This window comes from Dunckerocampus dactyliophorus, chromosome 4 (assembly GCF_027744805.1).
Source record: "Dunckerocampus dactyliophorus isolate RoL2022-P2 chromosome 4, RoL_Ddac_1.1, whole genome shotgun sequence".
Taxonomy (NCBI): domain Eukaryota; kingdom Metazoa; phylum Chordata; class Actinopteri; order Syngnathiformes; family Syngnathidae; genus Dunckerocampus; species Dunckerocampus dactyliophorus.
In genome coordinates, this window is record NC_072822.1 from 4,934,296 (window position 1) to 4,957,037 (window position 22,742).

Sequence of the window (22,742 nt, forward strand, 5' to 3'; positions counted from 1 at the left end):
AGGATAATGGGGGGGGGGAACTAAACCCAAAATGTTGACATCAGTTACTTACGGTTACCGTTGATTCCAAGCATGCCATTGCGTCAAATACCTTGCTTGTTGTGTGCGGGCAGAAGTTTGTTGTGCCGTCATTTTGGATTAAAGTTTAAAAGGAGCCATCCAGAACTTTCCACAATGGCATTGAAGGCATTGCCATTCACGTTCAATTCCTTTTAGTAACGTTCAGTTTTTTAGGCATGCGACTGCACTAATTCCCTTGTGTGTTGTGTGTGGGGAGAAGCTGGTTGTTCTGACATTTTGGATGAAAGTTGAAAGGAAGTATGCAGAACTTCCCACAATGCAACCAAAGAAGTTGTTGCCATTTCCATCGAATTACTTGTCTAAGATAAGATGTTCGACGCCAACACTACTGAAACAAGACTTTAAAGACGCAAACTTGCTGGCTTCCCTGATAGTGAGTCAGTATTCATTTGGTGTGTTTTAATTTGATATTTTACATGTTTGTTTTTTTACATTAATCAATGACAATAGCATTAGATTACTGTGAGGTCTGGAGTGCACCTCTGTCTTTTTCCCCCCACCGGCCCATCAGAGGTTTGACAGAAACAAGCTGGTCAGTGCGATCAAAAAAGTTAGGGACCACTGTTACAGATCCTACCTTGATGCATGCCTCTTGTCAATGTAAAAGTGGAGGAATGTCCCCCCCATCATCTGCAGGTGGATCTTACCGAGGGAAGCCAAGTCCGTTATCCCCCCAACAAGCACATTGCATTACCACAAAAGCGCTGCAGTGCCAGAAGCCCCTTTGTGTGTGTGTGTTTGTGTGTTTGTGTGAGGTTATCTCTGCTGCTTGGCGAGTTGCCAGAGGACTTATCCAACTCCGATCCACAGCAGCTACTAGCTAAGGCTCCTAATTATAGACAGAGGCACTCAAACAGACAAGCAACCACACAGCGTCTGCATGATCTCCTGTACGCCATTCACACTAATGAGCCACTCTTTCCTCCCCATTGCCCCCTAGGGAGTATAGCCACACTCCTCAGCCCTCACGGCTCCTTGATAGAAGCCACCAGGACTGTACCTTCTCTGCCAGCTTCCCATCTGGTTCTCTGATCCGGGGAATGTTGCTCTCAAGCAAGACACAACATGCGAGGGAGTGAGTTTTGGTTTAGCTACATCTCTGGCTTGCCTTTGGACTGTGGGGTGTGTTGGCGGGATGGTGAATGTTTTCAGCAAAGAAGAGCACACAGTAAACAAACGGCAACGATGGAGGACATCCATCATCTTGTGTGTGTGTAGCAAGTGGCTCTTTATTGCAATTTGTTTGAGAAAAGGCGACTTATGCTTTCTTCCCATTCTGTTTCAATTTGTCAAAATTGAAACTGCTTTTTTGTGTGTCATGATAAACCATGTGACGGCTCTCTCTTCTCTTGCAAACAGTACAAAGTTACAGGACTAATTAACGCAATGTAGAGTGACCATAAATATGTGTCTGGACAATCTCCCAGGAAAACAGCTGAGTGCACTTTTAAGGGGACTTAGCTGCCCTCGCTCCCTCACACAAACGGGAGCCACCCAAATCGGTCCGTGTATTTGAGGACTGACATCGGATAGTTTTGACATTTATACATTTTTCTCCGTAGTTGGCACCACTAAAACAAACGTGTACGTACAGTCTCCAGCAGATAAGGACGCTAACCCACCATATTACATTTGGGCAAGGTCTGCCCATCTGAGTTATAGCAATTTAATGCTCAAAGGCCAAACTCGGTGTTCCACCGTCATGATGCATGCAAACATAAAAGCTTGCCGATGGGCATCCGTTTGTCTTCATTCTGTCAGTATTTGAAAAAAATATGAAGGAGTAGAGTCAGTATCTTCAAGGTAGGATCTTCATCACACACAAGACATTTGGTCTAGCTCTGACCTTGTGGAGTGTGTTTTTGGAGTTTGGCGTTTCATGGCGAGTCATTGAACTTTGAGTTTTGGTAGCAATTTGGTAGCAAGACCATCTTGGAAGGACATGTTGAATAACCACCAAAATGGCAGACTCCCTGTGCATTTTCAGGCATCGCCTCGTGAGATTTTTATTTGTATGTCGAGTCATGCTTACTGTATTGCGACTTATGCTTTCTTCCCATTCTGTTTCAATTTGTCAAAATGACGATTATCTGCAGTCCAGTCAACAGGACATGTGGAAAAGGGCAAAATAACCACCAAAATGGCAGACTCCCCATGCATTTTCAGGCATAGCTTCTGGAGATTTTTTTTTTGTATGTGGAGTCATGCCTACTGTATTGCATGTCGCAAGTTGAAACTGGCTTTACGGCCCGATTTTTTTCAATAAAGTTTTCATGGGGCGCCAACGGCAGACAACAAGCTGTCAACTATTAGTAGTTTTGCCACCATTATCCTGTTTGGGGTCACTGATTCTTTCACAATCCAGTAGGATTGCGTTCTCACTCAACCAGAAATGAGCTTAAAATGACACCTGGTTTGCCCAAATATGGGCTCTGTAACAAAGCGAACCAGAGATGCGGTACAAATAAGTGACTTTGGTACTTTTCACAAGCTGCAACAGTGGAAAATAAAATCATGCTAACTGTACCGAAACTCAACTGCGTAGTGTAAACAGGGCTTTGGATAGAAATTGGGGTGTAAAGAGAGCGAGAGAAAAAAGAATGAATGCTGAGAGCAGCGTGAGAGTTGGAAGAACTGCGGTGACACATGGGGCAAGAAAAAATGAAAGAAAGCTGCTGCAGGGGAGCGAATTGAGATGAGAGAGATGGGCTGTCAAAAAAGTGAAGAAGCCAAAAGATAGCAATCGGGATGAGGGGGATGGACGGCGGCGGTGGGGTTGGGGTGTGTATACATGGGAATGGCTGGTGGGAAGAGCAGACACCGAGGCGAAGAAATGGAGAATATTTGTTCTGTTTACTTATTGAGATTCGGCATACAAGACTACAATCCTCCCACAGTCCCACAGGCTTTCGTTTTTTCTCTTTCCGCTCCCCCCCGTTGTTTCATTCTTTATCTGTGGCTGCTTCTTTTTCATCCATCTTTGTCCTCCATCCGCCCCCTCGATCTGCAGTATCACAACATGGTGAGAATGGCACTCAGTTAAAGGCTTAACTCTTTCAAGATTGGATGCATCTTGTATTACTGTATGAAAGGGCTCCAAAAAGCTGGTTTTGACAACACTGAAGGGCTAATTTACTGATGTACAGTAAGTAGACAGGTCAATTTGGCGAGGGGGGCAAAAAAAAAAAACAAAAAAACTCCCTTCACAAGGAAGAAGCAGAGGAAGGAAGAAGTCAAGCCAATTTGGGGAATAAGGCAAGGAAAAAAACCTGTATGAGGAAGATACCTCAAAAAGAAGAAACAAGAAGCAAGACACATTGCGAGGAGGCCGTCTGCCTCGAATGGTTGGGTTGAAGTAGAGAGACAAAGTGTAGTGTGTGGCAAAACAATAGAGGGATTTGGGGCATTGATAACAAAACAATGTGTATAATAACAATTGTATCAATGACAGTAGTACTACCCAATAATGATAGCAGCTGTAATGGCGTTGTTGGCTGGAACCTTAGTGTTTAAAACTATGCAAACTGATCAGGTGGTAGACATTCCCTAACTGCCTTCCTGTGTCGCCCTCTAAGCAACTTTTGTCAAGGTAATTCCTGCGAGCTCCATCTTTAGAACATAGAGGACAAAACAGGACAGAAGGGACTGTGGTGACTACTGCTGCGTGCCTCTTTTGCCGCGTAACCCCACCTAGCCCCAGGGACAGCACCGGGCAGCCATGATAAGGCTGTCAGCAGAAAGTGTATGTGTGTGTTAAAAAAAAAAAAAAAAAGACAAAAAGAAATAACAAGAGAGAAATGTGCGTGCTTCTGTGTGTGGGGGGGCGCCTCTGATCTGTGCCCCCGTCCATGGCACTGTCCCCCTCAGGCGGACCCGGGCCAGAGTGGCACAGGAGGGGGGTGCAAGGTGGCGGCACCTAACTGGGCACAGATGGTACCGACAGACAGGCGGTGACGGCGGCGAAATGACATGAACGCATTAATAAATAATTATCTGTACAATGACACAGGAGTCAGAAGGGAGATTGGGGACGGGAGTATGGGAGGAGACTGGAAAGGAGGACGAAGTAGAAAGATGAGGATGAGATCTGGGAAGACTTTAGCTTAAAGGGGACAGCATGGGAGGGTGAGGACAAACAATGGCCACAAAAACACGAGCCTCTACAGTGGAACCTTGGTTAGCAGCATTCATTCATTCCAGAAGGTCAGACTCTTATCGGATCAGATGCTAACCAAATACATTTTTCCATAAGTAATAATGTAAATCTAATTCATGTGTTCTAGAAAGCCAAAAATGTTAACAAAAACATTTTTTTACAATTAAAATGCACATAAATACATATAAATGATGAATGGAAGTGATATATGAACATTTAAGGTTACTTTTACCTTCACTGAAAACTTGATGGTTGACAAGACTGGACCCAAAGAGGTCAACCACCACCACCTTCCTGTTTTGACATGAGTTGCTTTTTTTTAATTCAATAGTGTTTGTCGCCTCAATACTGTAACCCAAAATGGAGTCAAAGAAAGTTGCAAGTGCCAGCATTTAGATGAAGAAGGTGAGAAACACTATTGAATTCAAGAAATAACTCATGACAAAACAGGGAAGATGTGTCATTGTGTCTTTGGGAATAGTAGTCTTCAATCAATGAAGGTAAAAGTAACCTTAAATGTTCATTTATCCCTTTCATTCATCATTTATATGCATTTAGAATTGTTGTATGCATGTAAAACTATGATTATAAAACTATAGAAACGTGTTTTGTCTTAACATTTCGGATTTTAACATTTGGATCGTAGACGGGCTGACTTGCAGTTCCAGTTGTCCTTTTGTTCACTAACTCATAGGATGCTAACAAGCCAAGACGTTTTCTGATAAAACAAAATATACTAGTACAGTGAGTACAGATTGACTCACGCAGTGCTTTAATAACACAACGAGGCAAAATTGTGGCGTACATTTCTGACGTTAACCAAAAAACCTGCTAGCCCATCTTGAGGTTCTACTGTGCATGTTTTTTGTCTGATCATCCACACACAAACTGTTGTCGGAAAACAAACCGATTTTACTTTGATATTCAGTTGGGACTGAGGAAGAGCAGTACATTTTGTCGCCGATCCAGATATCGACGCAAATCAAGGTAGTTATGGCCACTTGTCGCCGTTACAATCCACTTGCATTGATGCTAAATGCAGTGATCCACAAGATCCAGCATATGGGGCTGCAGTGGAAAAAGCAGTTTCATTTACTCTCTACTCATCATTACCGCCACCTACAGGATTGAAGTGGCCCCTGCATGATATTTTTCCATACAGATATGATTTGGATTCTTTTTTGAATATTAGATAGTTGTCTTGAGTCATGAGTCGTCTTCTGTGCCTCTTCAAACCCCCTCCTTTATGGCATTGCATTCTCCCTCTCACTCCCATTTTCAACCCCATCCAGCAAACACGATATCTGCGGCCTCTTCACCGTAATTTACAGTTATTGGTTACCAGAGAATGGGTCTTGTGTTTGACCCAAGCGGCCATCAGTAATGTGTGAGTATGGCTCTTAACTCATTCAATACCAAAGACGTAGTTATACGTTTTTATAATCCCTAACACCCGATTACAACAACGTATTTATACTCCTTTTACGTTTTCTTTGCGCGAGACGCAAAAAGAGTTGATGACGTAAGTCTCCACTAAAGCGTTAACGTTTCAGAGCACTTTTAAGCCATAAAAATGGTCACAAGGTGGCAGAAGTGCATTTGATAAGAGCTCGGCAGGGATCATGTCAATGGAAGAATCACACTTGACAGGAAGGAGGAAGTGAGAGAGCGCGGAGGAGTGTAGGGTGCAAAAGGGTACACATTGTAGGGAAATTTTCACACACATGCACACACATAGTTCAGTTCCAAATGTGAAAATTGTAAATGGCTCATGGTGTTATAGCTGTAAATAAATGATTATTTTGATATTTTTTATTATTATTATTATTATTATTATTTTAAAACAGCTCATGCTGCCAGATGCCAGATCAACTCAACAGATATTTGAGCTGTCACAAAATCAAAAAATATTTTGTCAAGTTACTTGAAATGTATATTTTCTCAAAAAGCTGCTTTTCTCCCTTTTCCAGTCGGGAACTGATATTTCCCTGAAACTAACCTATGTTCTACTGCTGATTACGAAAGGACAGAAAAAGGTAGAAACAACCTTTTTTTCTGAAGACCAGAGTTCCATGTTTATACTGTATAGCCATAGAACACAATATTCTGTGTGCCGGCACTGAAGGGGTTGTCCTGGGATTGAATGAGTTAATCTACTCAAGATTTTTTTTCCTCGAAAAGATGGAGATGCCCATTAAACTCAAGCGTCAACTCCCCTCCAGAAGTCAGGATTTTTTCCTCTGTATTTGCCCAGAAGTAGTTCCAGTGCATTGACAACCACCAGCCAATACAACGATGCATCCAATGGAAATCGTCCATAATGCTTTCACCTTTTCAAATGTTATGTCACTGTGCGATCACACTTTGTACATATCATTTTCCCCTCAGTTCAAAATCCTGAGCCTGTTAGATTTTCGGTTCTGTGATCATTTGTGCAAATCCTCATTTGAACTGTCCTGCCCCTCTTCATCTGGCCAGCCTGGTACTTTGATCTGCCACTCATATGCTTCCCTTCTCCTCTGTCGCTCTTCCAGAATTCCGGCTGCCGCTTCCAGAGCGGGGGCCGCTTGCCTTTTTATAGCACAGTGCTTGTTTTTGGCTCATTCATAATGCTCCAAATGCTACTTAGGGCCAGCACTTTCGACTGTGCTCATTTTTTCAAATGCTTTTTTAGGTACACCTGCACAATCTCATCAGATGTACAACTGTATTATAATTAATAGGTGGTTCTAATATTGATAATAAAGGACAACTCTTACTTAACTCTTATATAGTATCAAATTTAAGCCTTATTACTGTATTTCTTCTTATAGTGGCCTCCGCTCAAGTAGAGGTCGTACCCCAGTTACTTGCCAACCACTTGAACAAAAAAAAACCTCACCGATTCTTTAATCTTAGAATGTCATGTATTTTATATTGTTGTAATTCTAATAATGCAATATGTATGTATTCATACTGTATTAATATTAATCTAATAATATATTAATATATAATAGATTTATTCAATGCAGTGTTTTTCAAAACGTATTTAACATTTTATAAAAGCTAGAATTTTGTGATAATCATGTCACATTACAATACATTATGTGTACTGTTATTCATTCATATTTCAATAAGCATGAGGTACATAATTTAATTTATTTAGACTTTTGAGTAAGTGAAGATCCCAAAATGCTGACAAGTAAGGTGGTGTGACCAAAAAATGGTCTTTAATGGCAGTTCCAAGAAACACAGAGGCCAACATTGAAAAAGTATGGAGCAACCAGAAAGGCACCACGGAAAAGGTTATAAAAATAAATGCAAAAATAATCAAAATTAAAGAGTACTGACTGGGTGAAGTTACCAAACTGACAGGAAGGCAATCAAAAACTGAAGATTCTACAAAAGATAAATATATACAAACAAGCAGACATGCAGGTCGTGGAAGGAGAAGAACCATTAGCGTGTGTTGTTGCGTCCGTGTGGAGCAATCACTCGACACCCATTCAAGGTGAACCGGGATCTGAAATGAGAAAATACAATGAGCATAGGTGGAGATGCCAAATCGAAACAAAGAGAAACCAATAAGGTGCTCACCTGAGGCAACTAAAGAGTGCCACTGCGGAGCGTGACAGCCTTGTCCATTCATCCTTTCGGTTATCAGAGGTCGGGTGGTGGGGGCAGCAGCCTAAACAGGGAAGCCCAGACGCCCTCTCCCCGGCTACTTCGTCCAGCTTCTCCCGGCAGGTCTCGAGGCGTTCCCAGCCAAGTTGAGAGACGTAGTCTTTTCAGGGTGTCTCTGAGTCTTCCCCAAGGCCTCCTACCGGTCGGACATGCCCCGGAGGCATCCTGACCAGAGGCCCAAGGCACCTCATTTGGCTCCTCTCAGTGTGGAGGAGCAGCGTATCTACTCTAAGTTCCTCCTGGATGACAGTGCTTTTCACCTTATCTCTTAAGGGAGAGCCCAGCCACCCTACGAGAAAACTCATTTCGGCCGCTTATACTCGTGATCTTGTCCTCTGGGTCACTACCCAAACACAGGTCTTGTCTTGCCCCTAATAGATACCAGTTACTCTGCCCTCTGCAGCTGAGTAAATAAAAGCCCTCAGCCACTACAAGGAAGTAGGGCATCTTCTCATTTTTGATACAGCTCTTGTATTGGATCACGTTACAGTGGGTAGCTAATGTTGTGGCTCTGTCCTCCTGTGACATATTCTCCTCCGGAGGTGGTGTTTGTGCATAAGTTTGCTACAAAAGTAGTAAGTGCCATCATCTGCAGAGTAGTATTGATGGGTGTTACTGTGTTCGCTTTGTTACTTTCTCATGTGTGTGTGCTGGAGTGCTAATCAGCTGATAAATGGTTTTCTATCCCAAGAAAACATTTTCGCCGGGATTGAACTTTCACTTGATGGAAAACACTTTTTGCACAGTTGCAAAGCTCATTACCCACATGTCACTCATATTCTCATTTCTAATCCCCGTGTTATTTTTTCCTGTTTAGCTCATATCTTATTTGTGTCCGCCTGTATCCCTCCTGCTGTTGTTGTCTGTGTGCTAGCGCCACCTTTATGTACTTTTATTTGTATATTCACTCATGTAACTGTGCCGTCTCACCATTGTGTCTTCTTATGTTTCTTTTCCATCCACGCATGTCTTCCTACATTTCTCTGGAGCCAGTAAGCAGCATGGTATGACGGAGGAATTTAAAATAAAAAGGTATGGGTGTCACAACAAACCTACAACTATCTATCCTGTCAATATATGCTGAAAACGATTCATATTACAGTGGAAACGCTTCAAGATGTAGAATTCAGAAATTAACCAGCATTTTTTAGAAAAACATACCTATAAAGTCACAGAAGCATTGTGTGAACTATAAAAGGATAAACTCCACATTGCTTGCCGCTTGCTGATATCCGTAATGGCGTAGAGGAAAAGTGATGATAGCCGTAGAACATACCAAAGTGGAACGCATGAGTCTGTCCTAGCTGCTCAGTACAGTCTGCTTTGCTACGTTGACTCAACATTACCAGTCCAAAGTTTGGAGACACTCTCTCATTCAAGAGCATGACAAAGTGTCACCAAACTTTTGGCAGGTATCGTCTGCCTCACAGGCAACATCCTATCTTTGCATGTTTTCTGCGGCGGTGAATTTTTTAGATTTTTATTTATGACCCTTACCTTCTTGCATGACATTTAAGAATGTTAAAAAATGTTAAAAATGTAAGGTACAGTTGCGGGTTTTACGAAGCAAACACTTTAACTCTGTAACAGACTAAATCAAGTTCTGTTTTTTCACATGGGAAAAAAACGGTTTCCCAAAAAACAAATAAATCATTTGTATTTCACCTCATAGGCTCCACTGTATATCACTGCAATATGATCAAGATATGAAAAGCCTATGAAGATGTTGCTCTGTTATTTATGTGTGCAGTATATGTGTAACTGATAGATGTAGCGTGGCAGGCTAGAGACTTACTAATGGTCTGTTTGCCCTCTAGGCAGGGATGAACTCACAAGCAGGTTTGTATGCGCCGTCTGCCACCTAATCACTCATTGCTGAGCCTGTCCCTCACTCCAATCAAGTTAGCCCAACATTTGATTCACCCTTGTTATGGCAAATGTGACCTCACCGTGTGTATTCTAGCACCATCTTCTCTCCTTCTCCATCCTTTTCTCATTCTCCTCTCCTGTTAAATTTGGCAATCAAATCAGCATTGCACCTTCCAAGCTTGTGTGATGATTCAGAAAAAGAGGGGCAAAAGGGAAGATGACTTTGACGGATTATAGCGAGACGACCGTCGCTGACGCAGACTGTCCAGACACTTAATTTTGTCATGCTCAAATTGAGTTGAGCATTTGAAGGTCTTGTATTATACTTTCACCAATTTTAAAGGTCTTGCAATAGTTGTACGAGACGTGTTGCTGTAGAAAATCTAGTCTGCTGGAATTTTGACATTTTAAAAGTGTTTTAAGTAAGCCCTTCATCGGAATACACCGTTTTCTGGGTCTGTAGCTTTGATGCTAATGAGCTGTGTTTGTCCATGCCTGTCTCCAACAGTGTGTGGGTCTAACAAGACACGTTACCCGAACCTGCTTTCAAATACTTTTCTCCATGTTAAACTGTAATTGTAAAACTATAAAAATATGTTTTGTGTTAACATGTTTGGCTTTCTGGAGCGGATTAATTGGATTTACAAGAATTCTTATGGGAAAAATTAATTTGGTTAGAGTCAGATCTTCTGGAACAAATTAATGATGCTAAGCAAGGTTCCACTGCATTTTGAAATCACTAGTCGTTGGTGAAATGCAAATTTCATGGTTGTAATTGTTACATTGTTGCACAAAAACCTGACGGGAATGTCGTGGTTTTATTAAGTGGCTCTGCAGTGAACTGTAACTGCATCCTATAAAATGATTTCCAGTGGAAGTCATTATTGATGTGCTGTTTGCAAAATGCGCTCACAGTTTCTGCTCCACAGATAATGTTGACGACGGACAGGAACTTTGGAAATCCAATAACAATCATGACCTTTTGTGTCCGCCGTTGTCACACGCATTAATTACCGTGGGAAGCGCCTTGAACGCCTTCTGTTATGCTTCTAACACACTACTGGGCCATGGGTGTCTTAAACTTTTTCCAGCAAGGGCCTCGGGTGTCTTAAACCTTTTCCAGCAAAGGCCTCGGGTGTCTTAAACCTTTTCCAGCAAGGGCCACGTATTGAAAAATGCCCATCTTAGCTGATTAATGGATCAGAAGCATTAATGATAAGCTCCTACATGCAACGACTCATTCCTCCATGTTACTGTTGCGTTTATCCAATGGCTGTATGTAAAGCTGTTTGGAGCAAATGTTTATAATGAACGCCACACTGTTTACAGAGCTGCAACGTAAAGGTCAATGGGTGACTTTTGTATAAAGCGACAGTTAGTAAATTGGAACCCTTAGTGTAGCGTTTAACTCAAGTATTGTTGTCGATTGGAAGGTACTTCCTCAGTGAACAAGACTGCGTTCAACAGTGACCTTCTGCAGGTAATTGTGCTGTCTTTTTGCGTGGAGGAAATTGCCTGAGTGGGTGAGTTTTTGATTTTAATTGGCCAGTCAGGATGCAGAACAGGAATGTTAGTGTAATTGCTTCCCTCACCATGCAATATATCACCACTAAGAAGAACACAGCATTCACTGATGGAATTCAATAAAGACATGCTTTATTTAGCTGTGGGAAAGAATTGCAAAGCACAACATTGAAGCCAGGTAGATAAATTATGAAATCCGTTGCAGAGGCATTCACTTCTTCTCTCCTTCAAAATAAGTGAATCAGGAGGACATAAAAAGCCACATAAATTAACTTGAGAGTTTTCTGCTCCTCAAAGACCCCCCCACCCAATACTCGTCAACCCCTCCCGATATTGCTCTCGCCAACTCCACCCGCCGCCACCGCCGTTTCCCGGTTCGCTGGCTGATGGATTAGCTGTGGTCATGTGAAGATACATCAGTTTAATCAGGTCCAGAAATTAAAATTGGTGCAGTGATTGATGCCTCTCTATTAGGAGGCAAAGACGGCACAGTCAAGCTTCAAGCAGTGAGTTGCATGAGTGGCTTGTGAAGGGCGCTCGTGTGAGTGTTTGTGAATTTTATACCTGCAGTCTCTCGCCAAAGTAAGTACATGCAAAATCTTTTTAATTGATAACACTACATGCATGAAACTTGGATATACTTTAGAGTAGTCATTAGGGGTGTTCCGATGCGATTGGTATGAGATATTGATTCGATATCAGCCAAAAGAACAGTATTGGAATATATTGGCCTGCATGTACAGTCTCTGATATTGGTACTCTGATACAATTGGTCCTTCTATTGAGCATGCAGAACTCTCGTGATCACAACAGCAGCATGTGATGGCATGTGTAGCAAAAAGTAGGAGTGATCTCGGCCGTGTGGCTGTGTTTCCCGTTAAAGTCCAAAAAAGATGTTGCAGCTGAGTGCAAAACCTGCACGCACAAGTTTCTCATGATGGCGCAGAACTGGGGAAATTTCATACATCCGACCTCATCGCGCATTTGAAGAAGGATTCTTGTAACACCATAGCTTCCTGAAGCGTCCACCGCTATTTGGCACCTTAACAAAGTGTGAAATATTCCCATGGGACGGCAAAAAGTCATTGGCTGTAGTGTCGGGTTTAAAAGCTTCACTCTGTACGTTGAACCTCGCTACACTATGCCTATTGGCGATGAAACGATACACCAGATGCCTCAAGAAGTTAATGCGTCAGTTTTTCCTCATACCTATTGTTGCTCACTATTATTCTCTGTTTGAGTAATATCACTTGATCAAGCTTTCATACCACTAAACAAATAATAAAAGACCGTATGTATGGTGTGCTGATATCGGTACCGGCCGATATTCAAGACTGCGATATCAGAATCTGATTGGAAGTGAAAACGTAACACCTTAGTAGTCAGTGGAAAGCTTGTGTTGCAGTATAAAGATTCAAGATTCAAGATTCAAGAGAGTTTTATTGTCATGTGCATGGTAAAACAGCAGTTATACCATGCAATGAAAATCTTATTCTGTTCATTCTCCCAAGGAAAAGAAAGAAAAACACAAGAAAGAATAAGAACATAAGAAACATAAACACATATACATAAATACCAAGAAATTAAGCAACAACAACAGAAGAGACATTAATGCAAGTAAATAATACAAATAAATAAATAAATAAATAAAGTGCTATGAGTGTGTGTTGCGTGTGGCGTGTCTGAGTGCTTCATTGAGAAGCCTGATGGCCTGTGGGTAAAAGCTGTTTGCCAGCCTTGTGGTCCTGGACTTCAAACTCCTGTAGCGTCTGCCTGATGGTAGGAGTGTGAATAATGAGTGTTGTGGATGTGTGCTGTCCTTGATGAGGTTGTGTGTTCTGCGTAGGACTCTAGATGTATAAATGTCTTGCAGTGAGGGGAGGGCTGCCCCAACAATGTTCTGTGAGGTCTTGATCACCCGCTGGAGTGCCTTCCTATCACGTGTTGTACAGTTACCGTACCAAACAGTGATGGAGGCGGTAAGGACACTTTCGATGGTGCATCTGTAGAAGCAACTCAGGATTGTGGTGGACATGCCAAATTTCCTCAGTCTTCTCAGGAAGTACAGTCTCCTTTGGGACTTCTTCAGAATTTGTTGGGTGTTGTGAGACCAGGTGAGGTCCTCGCTGATGTGTGTGCCAAGGAACTTGAAGGTTTTCACCCTCTCCACCTCAGTCTCATCAATAAACAGGGGTTTATGCGGCTCCTTTTCCCTTGTTCTTGGGTCGATGATCATCTCTTTAGTCTTATCTGTATTGAGAAGGAGATTGTTATCACGACACCAAGCTATGAGGTCCGCCACCTCTCTTCTGTATGATGTTTCAACACCACCAGTGATCAGTCCGATGACTGTAGTGTCATCCGCAAATTTAATGATGCTGGTGTTGTTCTGGGAGGCCACGCAATCGTAGGTGAAGAGCGTGTAGAGGAGTGGACTCAGCACACACCCCTGTGGGGTCCCAGTGCTCACAATTCTTGAGCTGGATGTGCGGTTGTGGACTCTGACTGACTGGGGCCTGCCTGTGAGAAAGTTAAACACCCAGTTACAGAGGGAGGGAGACAGGCCAAGTGTGAGGAGCTTATTTGTGAGTTTGTGGGGGCTGACTGTATTAAAAGCAGAGCTATAGTCTATAAATAGCATTCTGACGTATGTGTCCTGGCCCTGTAGGTGAGAAAGGTCTGTGTGGATGGCAGTGTTGACTGCATCATCCGTGGACCGGTTCTGGCGATATGCAAACTGTAGAGGGTCCACAGTTGCCGCCGGGATGCTCTTTTTGATGTGGGTCATGACTATTCTTTCAAAGCACTTCATAACAATAGGAGTGAGTGCTATAGGGCGATAGTCATTCAAGCAGGTCACGTTGCTCTTCTTGGGTACGGGCACTATGGTGGTGGACTTAAAGCAGGTCGGTACAGATGCTTGTGCAAGCGACAGGTTAAATATGTCAGCAAGCACATCAGCTAGCTCTGATGAGCAAACCCGAAGTGCACGTCCTGAGATGTTGTCTGGGCCTGCTGCTTTTCGTGGGTTTGTTTTGTTTAGAACCCTGCGCACATCAGCTGATGTCACCATGAGAGGTGCGTCCTGTGTGCTCCCCAGGTTCAGCCACCCTCTCTGCTCATCAGAAGTTTGGGTGTCAAAGCGGGCATAGAACTCGTTCAGCTCATCTGGAAGTGTGGTTTGGCTGGACGTGGCTACGCTACTCTGCTGTCGATAGTCTGTGATGTGCTGGAGCCCCGCCCACATGCGCCGAGGGTCTGAGGTGGAATAGTAGCCCTCCAGCTTCTGTCTGTACTGTCTTTTGGCCTCCCGTATGGACCTCCTCAGGTCATATCTGGCCTTTTTGTAGTCATCAGCGGTGCCCATGACAAATGCAGTCGAACGAGCACGTAGCTTAGCCCTTACATCACAGTTCATCCACTGTTTTTGGTTAGGGTATTTTCTGTAATACTTGGTGGTGGTAACAGTCTCTATACATGTGCTAATGTAGCCAGTAACAGCAGAAGCATATTCGTCCAAATCAACAGTACAATCTTCCCTCCCCGCTGCAGTTTTAAACACATCCCAGTTTGTGCAGCCAAAGCAGTCCTGAAGTACTTGATCAGTTTCTTCATTCCACACTTTAACTGCTGTACTTACAGGGGGAGCTTTTTTGAGAAGTTGTCTGTACGTTGGATAAAGGAATATAGAGATGTGGTCAGCCTTTCCAAAGTGGGGTCTTGGAACAGCCTTCAAAGCACCTTTCATGTTGCTGTAGACTTGGTCCAGGATGTTATTTTCCCTTGTGGGAAAGCTCACATACTGGTAATATTTGGGGAGGACAGTCCTGAGGTTACAGTGGTTGAAATCGCCAGATATAATGAATACAGCGTCTGGGTGTTTGGTCTCGTGTTTATCGATGATGTCATGCAGGAGGCCTAGTGCATTAGCAGTGTTAGCTCGTGGTGGGATGTAAACAGCAGTTAAATACACAGCGCTAAACTCACGAGGTAAATAAAAAGGTCTGCATTTCACCATCAGCAGCTCAATGTCCTGCGAGCAGTGCTTTTCCATCGTCTGTACGTCTGTGCACCACCGTTTGTTTACGTAAACACAGACGCCGCCACCTCTGTGTTTACCAGACGCTAAAGTCCGATCTCCCCGGTAAGCAGCAAATGATTCCAACTGGATCGCCGAGTCCGGTATATCCTCCGTCAGCCAGGTTTCTGTGAAGGTGAGGACACAGCATTCCCTGATCTCACGTTGAGCTGTAATCCTTGCTCGTAGTTCGTCCATCTTGTTTTCAAGAGAGCGGACGTTGGCTAGCAGCAAGCTTGGTAGCGGTGGCCTAGTCGCTCTAGCTTTTAGCCTAGCATGCAGGCCGGCTCGCTTGCCTCGTTTACGCCTCGGATGCTTTGCTCGCCGGGTATTCAGCTCACCGGGGCCGCAGGCTGCTGCGTTCTCCCGGCGCAGAAGAAAGGCAAAGTCTGAGAGGCTAAATGAAAGTTCATGGTGAACCCTGCCGATGTTCAAAAGTGTCTCCCTGTTGTAATGTACTGCGTGAGTGTGTTGAATGTCCAAAATGAACAATAAAATAGCAAAAAATAGAAAAACACGGGAGAGTGTCACAGAGACGTCTGCCACGGAGGGCGCCATCTTTGATAACTTAGAGCTTAAAGTCACTATCCTCTGAAAATACGTCGACACGCAGCCATTATTTTATCGATAACCGCGGCTCCCGACTGCCGGCAGCACTTGTGCAGCCCCAGACCATGGCACGACCACCACCATGCTTGACACACGACAATAAAAGAGTGTGTGTTGACTCAGTTTCAGTGGACAGTAAATCTATTCTGCTATACAAGCCATACACGGACTACTCTAAAGTATAACCAAGTTTACTTACTATAATATGTCAGTTGAGAGCATCTTATGTTCTAACAATGCTTGCTGAAATGTGAGGGATGTGCCCAATTGACCTGAAACACACATCATGATGGAAATACTAATACAATTGATTAGGTATACGGATGCGCGTCTACCCAAACAATACACTCACGCTGAATAAAAGACACCCGTGGTAAATCAGAAAGTGCACTATTAGATACGGTCTTAATATGGTTGACTGATGTAGAGCTTACTTTCATTTAAACCGTATTTCAACGTGTTTATTATTGTTGTTTCCGTGTTCCCGCAAAGCTTGTGTAGTTGTTAACCAGCATGCTAATTTCACGTCTACCCATTCCGGCTTAGTCCTTGAACACACTGTTCAACACATCTAAATTGGCCTTAAGTGTCTGCGTATTTGCTTACGTGGCAAATGTGGCGGCGTCTAGGCGAGTGTGACAGCGGGAGAACAGCTGGTGGTGTACGGCGAGACAACAGGATGCTACTTAAACTCTCCTTGGAACCAGCCGAGCACTTTTCTTTCGCTCCACTTGAGATATGTCCCCTTGCTTCCGGTAGAAAACAATACAAATTGGTAGATGAACTACATTTTGATATTTAACGTGTTTACAAGAGTACATCATTAGATTAAACCAATTGTATTGCTGCATTGAGATGTAGATATAATTAAAATGACCCCTCTTTTTCTGTGTTTAACACAAAATCAAATAATTAAAAATCTAATCAAAAACATTTGATTTAGTTAATTAAATAAAAGAATATCATACTTCTTAGCTGCATAACAGCTTCTTTGATCACCATTATCTTAAAATTTGCATCATAACTCCACTGTTGTGTGCTAACTTGAGTCACTGATGTGTGTGAGTGACAGGAAGAGAAGCTCTGAGGGGAGAAGTCATTACACTGTAAGACAAGCCATCTTTTTCCAGATTGTTTTCTAGGTGGAAAAATGCCGTTTTATATTCAGGTCAGGACAGGGTAGACTACTTATGAATCTGAACTGCTACGACGAAAGAACCTCTCAACTCACTATCTCCATTTATATGATGAACTTAGCACAAGGCGAGCCATTATCATAATGTATAGTAGACATAAACGCTGGTTATTATTACAGCCAGTCTGCATATATTGATATCCAATAAGGCCTTTATTTTGTGGCCTGCTAATGACTTCACCGGGCAATGTTGGTGGCGTCGAGGGCTATGTTATCGTCGCTTGAATAACACGCAGCCGTGCATGTCGAAAATAATCTCCCTTAGCTCTGCCCCGCTCGTTTATGCCAGCGCCTGCTCACTTGCTTATTTCTTCATTACTGTGCTATAGACCTGGTCTTTATTAATGAAGGGACATCTGTTTCATTAAAGCAGAAGGATGCCTGCGAGAGAGAGGGAGAGTGGGGGAAAACATGCAAGGAGGAAAAACTGAAGAAGAACTGTGGGAAGAACTGATGCAAAATGCGTTGCTTATGCTGCAGTTATATCCTGTAGGCTCTCAATATGTACCACGCTCATTAAATCCCTGGAAAATAATTGTAATCAGGTATAACTGCATTATCATCTTTCTAATATCGCATTTGTATTAGATCTCATTAGGTTGTATGAACTGGATTTATTTCTTCTGAGTAAAGTTTTCACTTCGGAAAACTGCACTTTTTTGGAGTTCTGCCCATCATCCACGCTCCTTATGTGAGACATGAACACACGTCTTTCTCTTTTCTGTGCATTCTAAAGATATAAAAAGACGCAAAAAGAGACAGCTCATTACTGCCCTTAATGGGACACACCTATGCCTCCTGCAAAGCCCGCTATTGAAACACCTCCATAAACCTCCAAACAAGATTTTATGGTTTTATATCCATGCTGTGACCATGTAGTAACAGGTGCATTCATGATAACATGTAATATTTACAGTATTTTGCTGTATTTTAGTCCTTTTAAGCATTACCGGAACTTCCTTCCTGGGCGCATTGATTTCACACAGCAACATACAGTAGAAACGTTTCCAGACTCGAAAACAACAAGACAGCAGCTCCAATATGTAGCTTTACCTTTTTCTAGTGCCGAGGCATTGTGAGCGTGGCACTGACACGCTGCGGGCAAGTTTGTGGTGAACGTAGGCGGCTAGTTAGCCGGTGTGGTGTGGCAAGGTGTCGTTACACATGTAATGTAGTTTGATAGGCGTAACAATGTAACAATGTTAATAATAATAATAAAAATGTTGCTGTAGCTTGGTTAATATGCGTGTCACATCCATTATATGTAAATGGAGCTTTGCTGGCGCTTTTTGGAGTTTTTTTTCAGAAGGCCTTATAGGCGGAATAAGTATTTCCCGTTACATGCATTCTTAGCTGCGTCTTTTTAGCTGTTTTTATATGTTTACAACGCACAGAAAAGAGACGTGTTCATGTCTCACATAAGGATTGTGGATGATGGGCAAAATTCCAAAGAAATGCAATTTTCCTTTAACGTCGATTTGTCATCAGATCATTCCTCAGTATGGAGGCTCTATTTTGAGCACAGATTGAGTAGATGTACAAATGTAACCATGGAAACCTAAGTTTCATGGAAATGACGCCGCTCGGAAGAGACGTACTGTACATGGGTGAAATAAGGCAGCGGGTTAATATTTGACTATTTTTAGCAGCAGCCTCATGCTGTTTGTGCATGATTGAAGCACATGTTTTGAGTGGTGCAGGGGCGGCAGAAATACATTTTTTCATTTGACCATGTACGTATTTACAATGGAACCTGGGTTTTTGTGATTGAGCCATTCCAAAGGGTCAGTTTAAATCCGAAAAGTATGAAAACTTAAAACAATTTGCCTATAGGAAACAATATAAATCAAATTAATCCATTCTGGACACCCGGAAATGTTAACACGAAGGAGCCACACAGACGACACCTTCGTTGGTGATAGTGGATTTATAGTCGCTATCAAGCAAAACATTTTTTCTTCTCAACTAATTGCCCATAAGTCATTGACCATTTCTCTCATGCTTGTAAAACTTTGAGGATATCGGTATTACGTGATGCTAGGCACGTCCTGCAAAGCATCTTGACTCATAGGGTATCATCATTTTTTGATTTAAGGACAAACAAATGAAAAGTACAACAACGAGGGTAAGCGTTTAAGGTCAGCCGTGAGGTATCATGCAGTTGAGGACCAAGGTCACACAGTGTCATGTTAGGATGACAGGGTCCCCGCAGGGCGGGGAGGGGGGAGCAGGCTATAACTGACAGCCATAATTGGGCTAATTAGAGAAACAAAACCATCAGCACAGCGGGTAATGACCTGGCCAAGGCAGCAAGGGTGATGGATGGATGAATGGAGTGAGGAGCGAGGGAGCAATGCAGGTAGGCAAATGGTATTAATTAGAGTGAAGAAAGTGGAAATGATGGATGGCTAAGATGGATGGAGAAGTGGAGCAAAGGGAGGAAGGGGACTTGCTTGTCAAGACACGTGTGATCTGTCAGTTTGCACTCGGACTCGTGGATTGATGAGGATTTAGTCAGCTCGTAAAGCTTGTTGTCAGCCATAAAACAAGAAGCCTTACTTACTGTTCTAACAGTGTAGTCATAATAATAATGACATCAAATTACCTACCTTTACTTCTGTATTATGATGTCATGGTTAGTCTCACCGTGTTTCTCCACTAGTTTTTGTTAGGTCGCCACTTTGTTGTTTTTTAATTACCTTTTTTACCATTTATCAGGTTGCTATTGCTTTGAGGTGTAAGAGTGGCACCTGGCTAGGGCTGGGAATCTTAGGGGACCTCACGAATGCGATACAGTTTGCGATACGTTACTCACAATATCGATAATATCTCAATACGGTGAAAGTTTTGCAGCCTTCAGCTGGCATAGGCTCCAGCTTACCCATGATTCCAATGAGAACAAGCGGCATAGAAAATGGGTGGATGTTCTGCGGCACATTTTAACCAGAATACAGGTCGCAATGGTGCAAATACAATGAGACTGTCTGAGTGCGACTTAACTGAAAATAGGATTTTATTTTATGTGTGACAAACACAGACACTACTGTATTTCAAAGTCATTCGGAAAACCACCTGTTTAAAGTAGATGAAATCTATTAAGTAGACGCATAATACAAATGAAAATTCGGTGTAGTATAGTAGTAGTGACATAATCACTGGAAAGAGACAAGGACGGATAAGGTTAACAATGTTATCAATACACCATGTAAACTAAACACACTTCTCATGATTGAATAACACAGCATTTCACATTTGAATAGAGAAATCAACATTTCTCTTACTCGGCACAGTTTTCTCCGCGAGCGTGGTGACTGTGCATGTCTGTTGTGCCGTGACACTTTTTACATCCTGCAACCCATGGCGGGTTATTGAGCAGTCAGGGTGCTTTGTTTGGGTACCTAATTTTGAAGTACGATACAGTACAAGGCATGGACTACTTTGTTGCGTGCAATATTGTACGAAAACAGCAATGCAACATTTTTTGACAAAAACCGTGGCGTACAAAAACCTGGGTTTGACTGTGTCCATAATGTTGCATGTAACTTGGGGTCATGTTTGGACTTCACAGGTTCTCTGATAGATGGGTTTACCCGTATAGTACCTCACCCGTGAAATCAAGCGCATTTGGAGATGCGCCCTATTCTGTTAGTGATGCATCCCAAGAACCAACCCCCGTTACGGATTTCATGTCAAGCTGTTTGGTCTCTCTTTCTGACTGCGTCTATTGATGTAATATTTGTGTAACAAGCATCTGCAGCTTCAGAGAGTTTGCTAAAAAGTCACTTAATCTGTCTGAATCACTCTGCTCATTCCTCCCCTGCTGGGTTTTACCCCAACTGACCTTTTCGTAATCCACAAGTCTTTTTCCCCTTTGGTTTTCACCAACTTTGATGTATGAAAGGGGCTAAACTCAACACAAAAGACGTTTTTAGTTGGCAATCTGAGCTAAACCCACACGGTGTTCATTCGAGAAGATTATGTTACTGATTGAGGCAGACCATGGCTGTTTTTGCTCCCGTTATTTATATATATATATATATATATATATACACACACACACACACACACACAACACAACTGATGGTCATTGATAAGACAAGAAATTGCACTAAATAACCCTGACAAGGCACACATGTGAAGTGAAAACCCATTAGGCATAAAATATACAGTATGTGTAAAATATATTTAGAGTTATTTCACACTTTTTTGTTAAGTACATAATTCCACGTGTTCATTCCTAGTTTTGAGAATCTACAATGTATCATGAAAATAAAGAAAACACATTGAATGAGAAGGTGTGTCCAAACTTTTAGCCTGTACTGTGTGTGTGTATGTACACACACACACACACACATACATCTTGCATGTAGTTATCCCTAAGCACTGGTTTCACTGAGATTGCTAATTGGCACAATTTTGGAACATGGAACACTGATGTTTTCCCTTTTTAAAACTAATTGGATATGATTTTTAATGCTTTGCAATGGCTGCTGTTGGTTTTTGAAGATTAATTCGTTCGGCAGTCCGCAGATCTTCACCTCATCATCCCTTCATACTTGCTATTTTGAATAGTAGTTTATTCTTTCCATCCGTCCTTTTTCTATGCCACTTGGACTCACTAAGGTTGCGGGGGGTATGCTGGAGCCTATCCCAGCTGACTTTGGGCAAGAGGCAGGGTACACGCTGGACTGGTCGCCAGCCAGTCGCATGGCTAGATTATTCTTGGATGCATGGAAATGTTTTAAAATCCTATGATAGGGCTTTTTTGTTTTGATTTAGCTTCAAACATATGGCTTTTCCTCGCAGATAATTTGCTTGTGGCATATGAGTTGAATTAATAATATTTCAAGCAATGGAAAATGTAATAACTCAATTTTAGTGACTCATCGGTTAATACATTTGTACAATTATTTCATACATAGTCCATACACTCCGTCCCTCTTTTATGGTGGTTATTTGGCACCAGACGTGACCATGATAAGTTAATTCTGTGAAGTAGGATTCATTACTAATAAATGGAACATTTTTGTAGTCATGGCATAGAAAACCTGTTTACAGTCTTCTAAATATGTTTTTTTAAACATTATTAGAGCCCTCTAGGCATGAAATAACACCCCTACAATGACCGTTTCATTTGTATTACACAATATAGTAGATATTTTTGCAAACCACTACATGGAGGCTGCGTACCATCAGTGATACCCGTACCACAGTTTGAAAATCAGTGCTATTAAACAACTATTTGCCATGAAGTTCTGTGTCAAATTTTTTTGCATGATGTGTTTTAATATGTTTATGTCCCAGGGAGGAAGAAACATTCCTTCTTTTGGTCGTAACCGGAAAAAAAACTAGACAGCGCTGCACTCATCTTTTACGTTGTATATGTGTGTTTACCCAGATTGCAAAGCTCAAAAAGACACGAGACGGCAAAGAGACAAACCCCAGTCAGGATGGTTCATTTTGGCGTAGCAGCAAAAGGCTGCATTTGTAAGCAGTAAGTGCCAAGCAAAGGTAATGTAGGGCACAGCATTTGTCAAGAAGGGGGAGAGGAATTTAGGATGCATGCT

At 42.3% G+C, this 22,742-nt stretch overlaps 1 protein-coding gene across 11 annotated transcripts in view; it reads left to right on the forward strand.

The window, feature by feature from the left end:
• ccser1 (coiled-coil serine-rich protein 1) overlaps nt 1–22,742 on the forward strand; it is a 140,072-nt gene that overhangs the window by 92,014 nt on the left and 25,316 nt on the right. For 3 of the 11 annotated variants that reach the window (XR_008570094.1, XM_054774147.1, XM_054774142.1), the window contains 2 exons: nt 8,894–8,932; nt 9,718–9,739. The exons of 4 other annotated variants lie outside the window; for them this stretch is intronic. Coding sequence is in view for 6 of the 7 variants with exons in the window: in XM_054774147.1 (XP_054630122.1) it covers nt 8,894–8,910 (17 nt within the window). In the remaining variant the exon portion in view is untranslated. 4 more of the 11 variants (XM_054774148.1, XM_054774143.1, XM_054774146.1 and 1 more) reach the window with 2 other exon arrangements.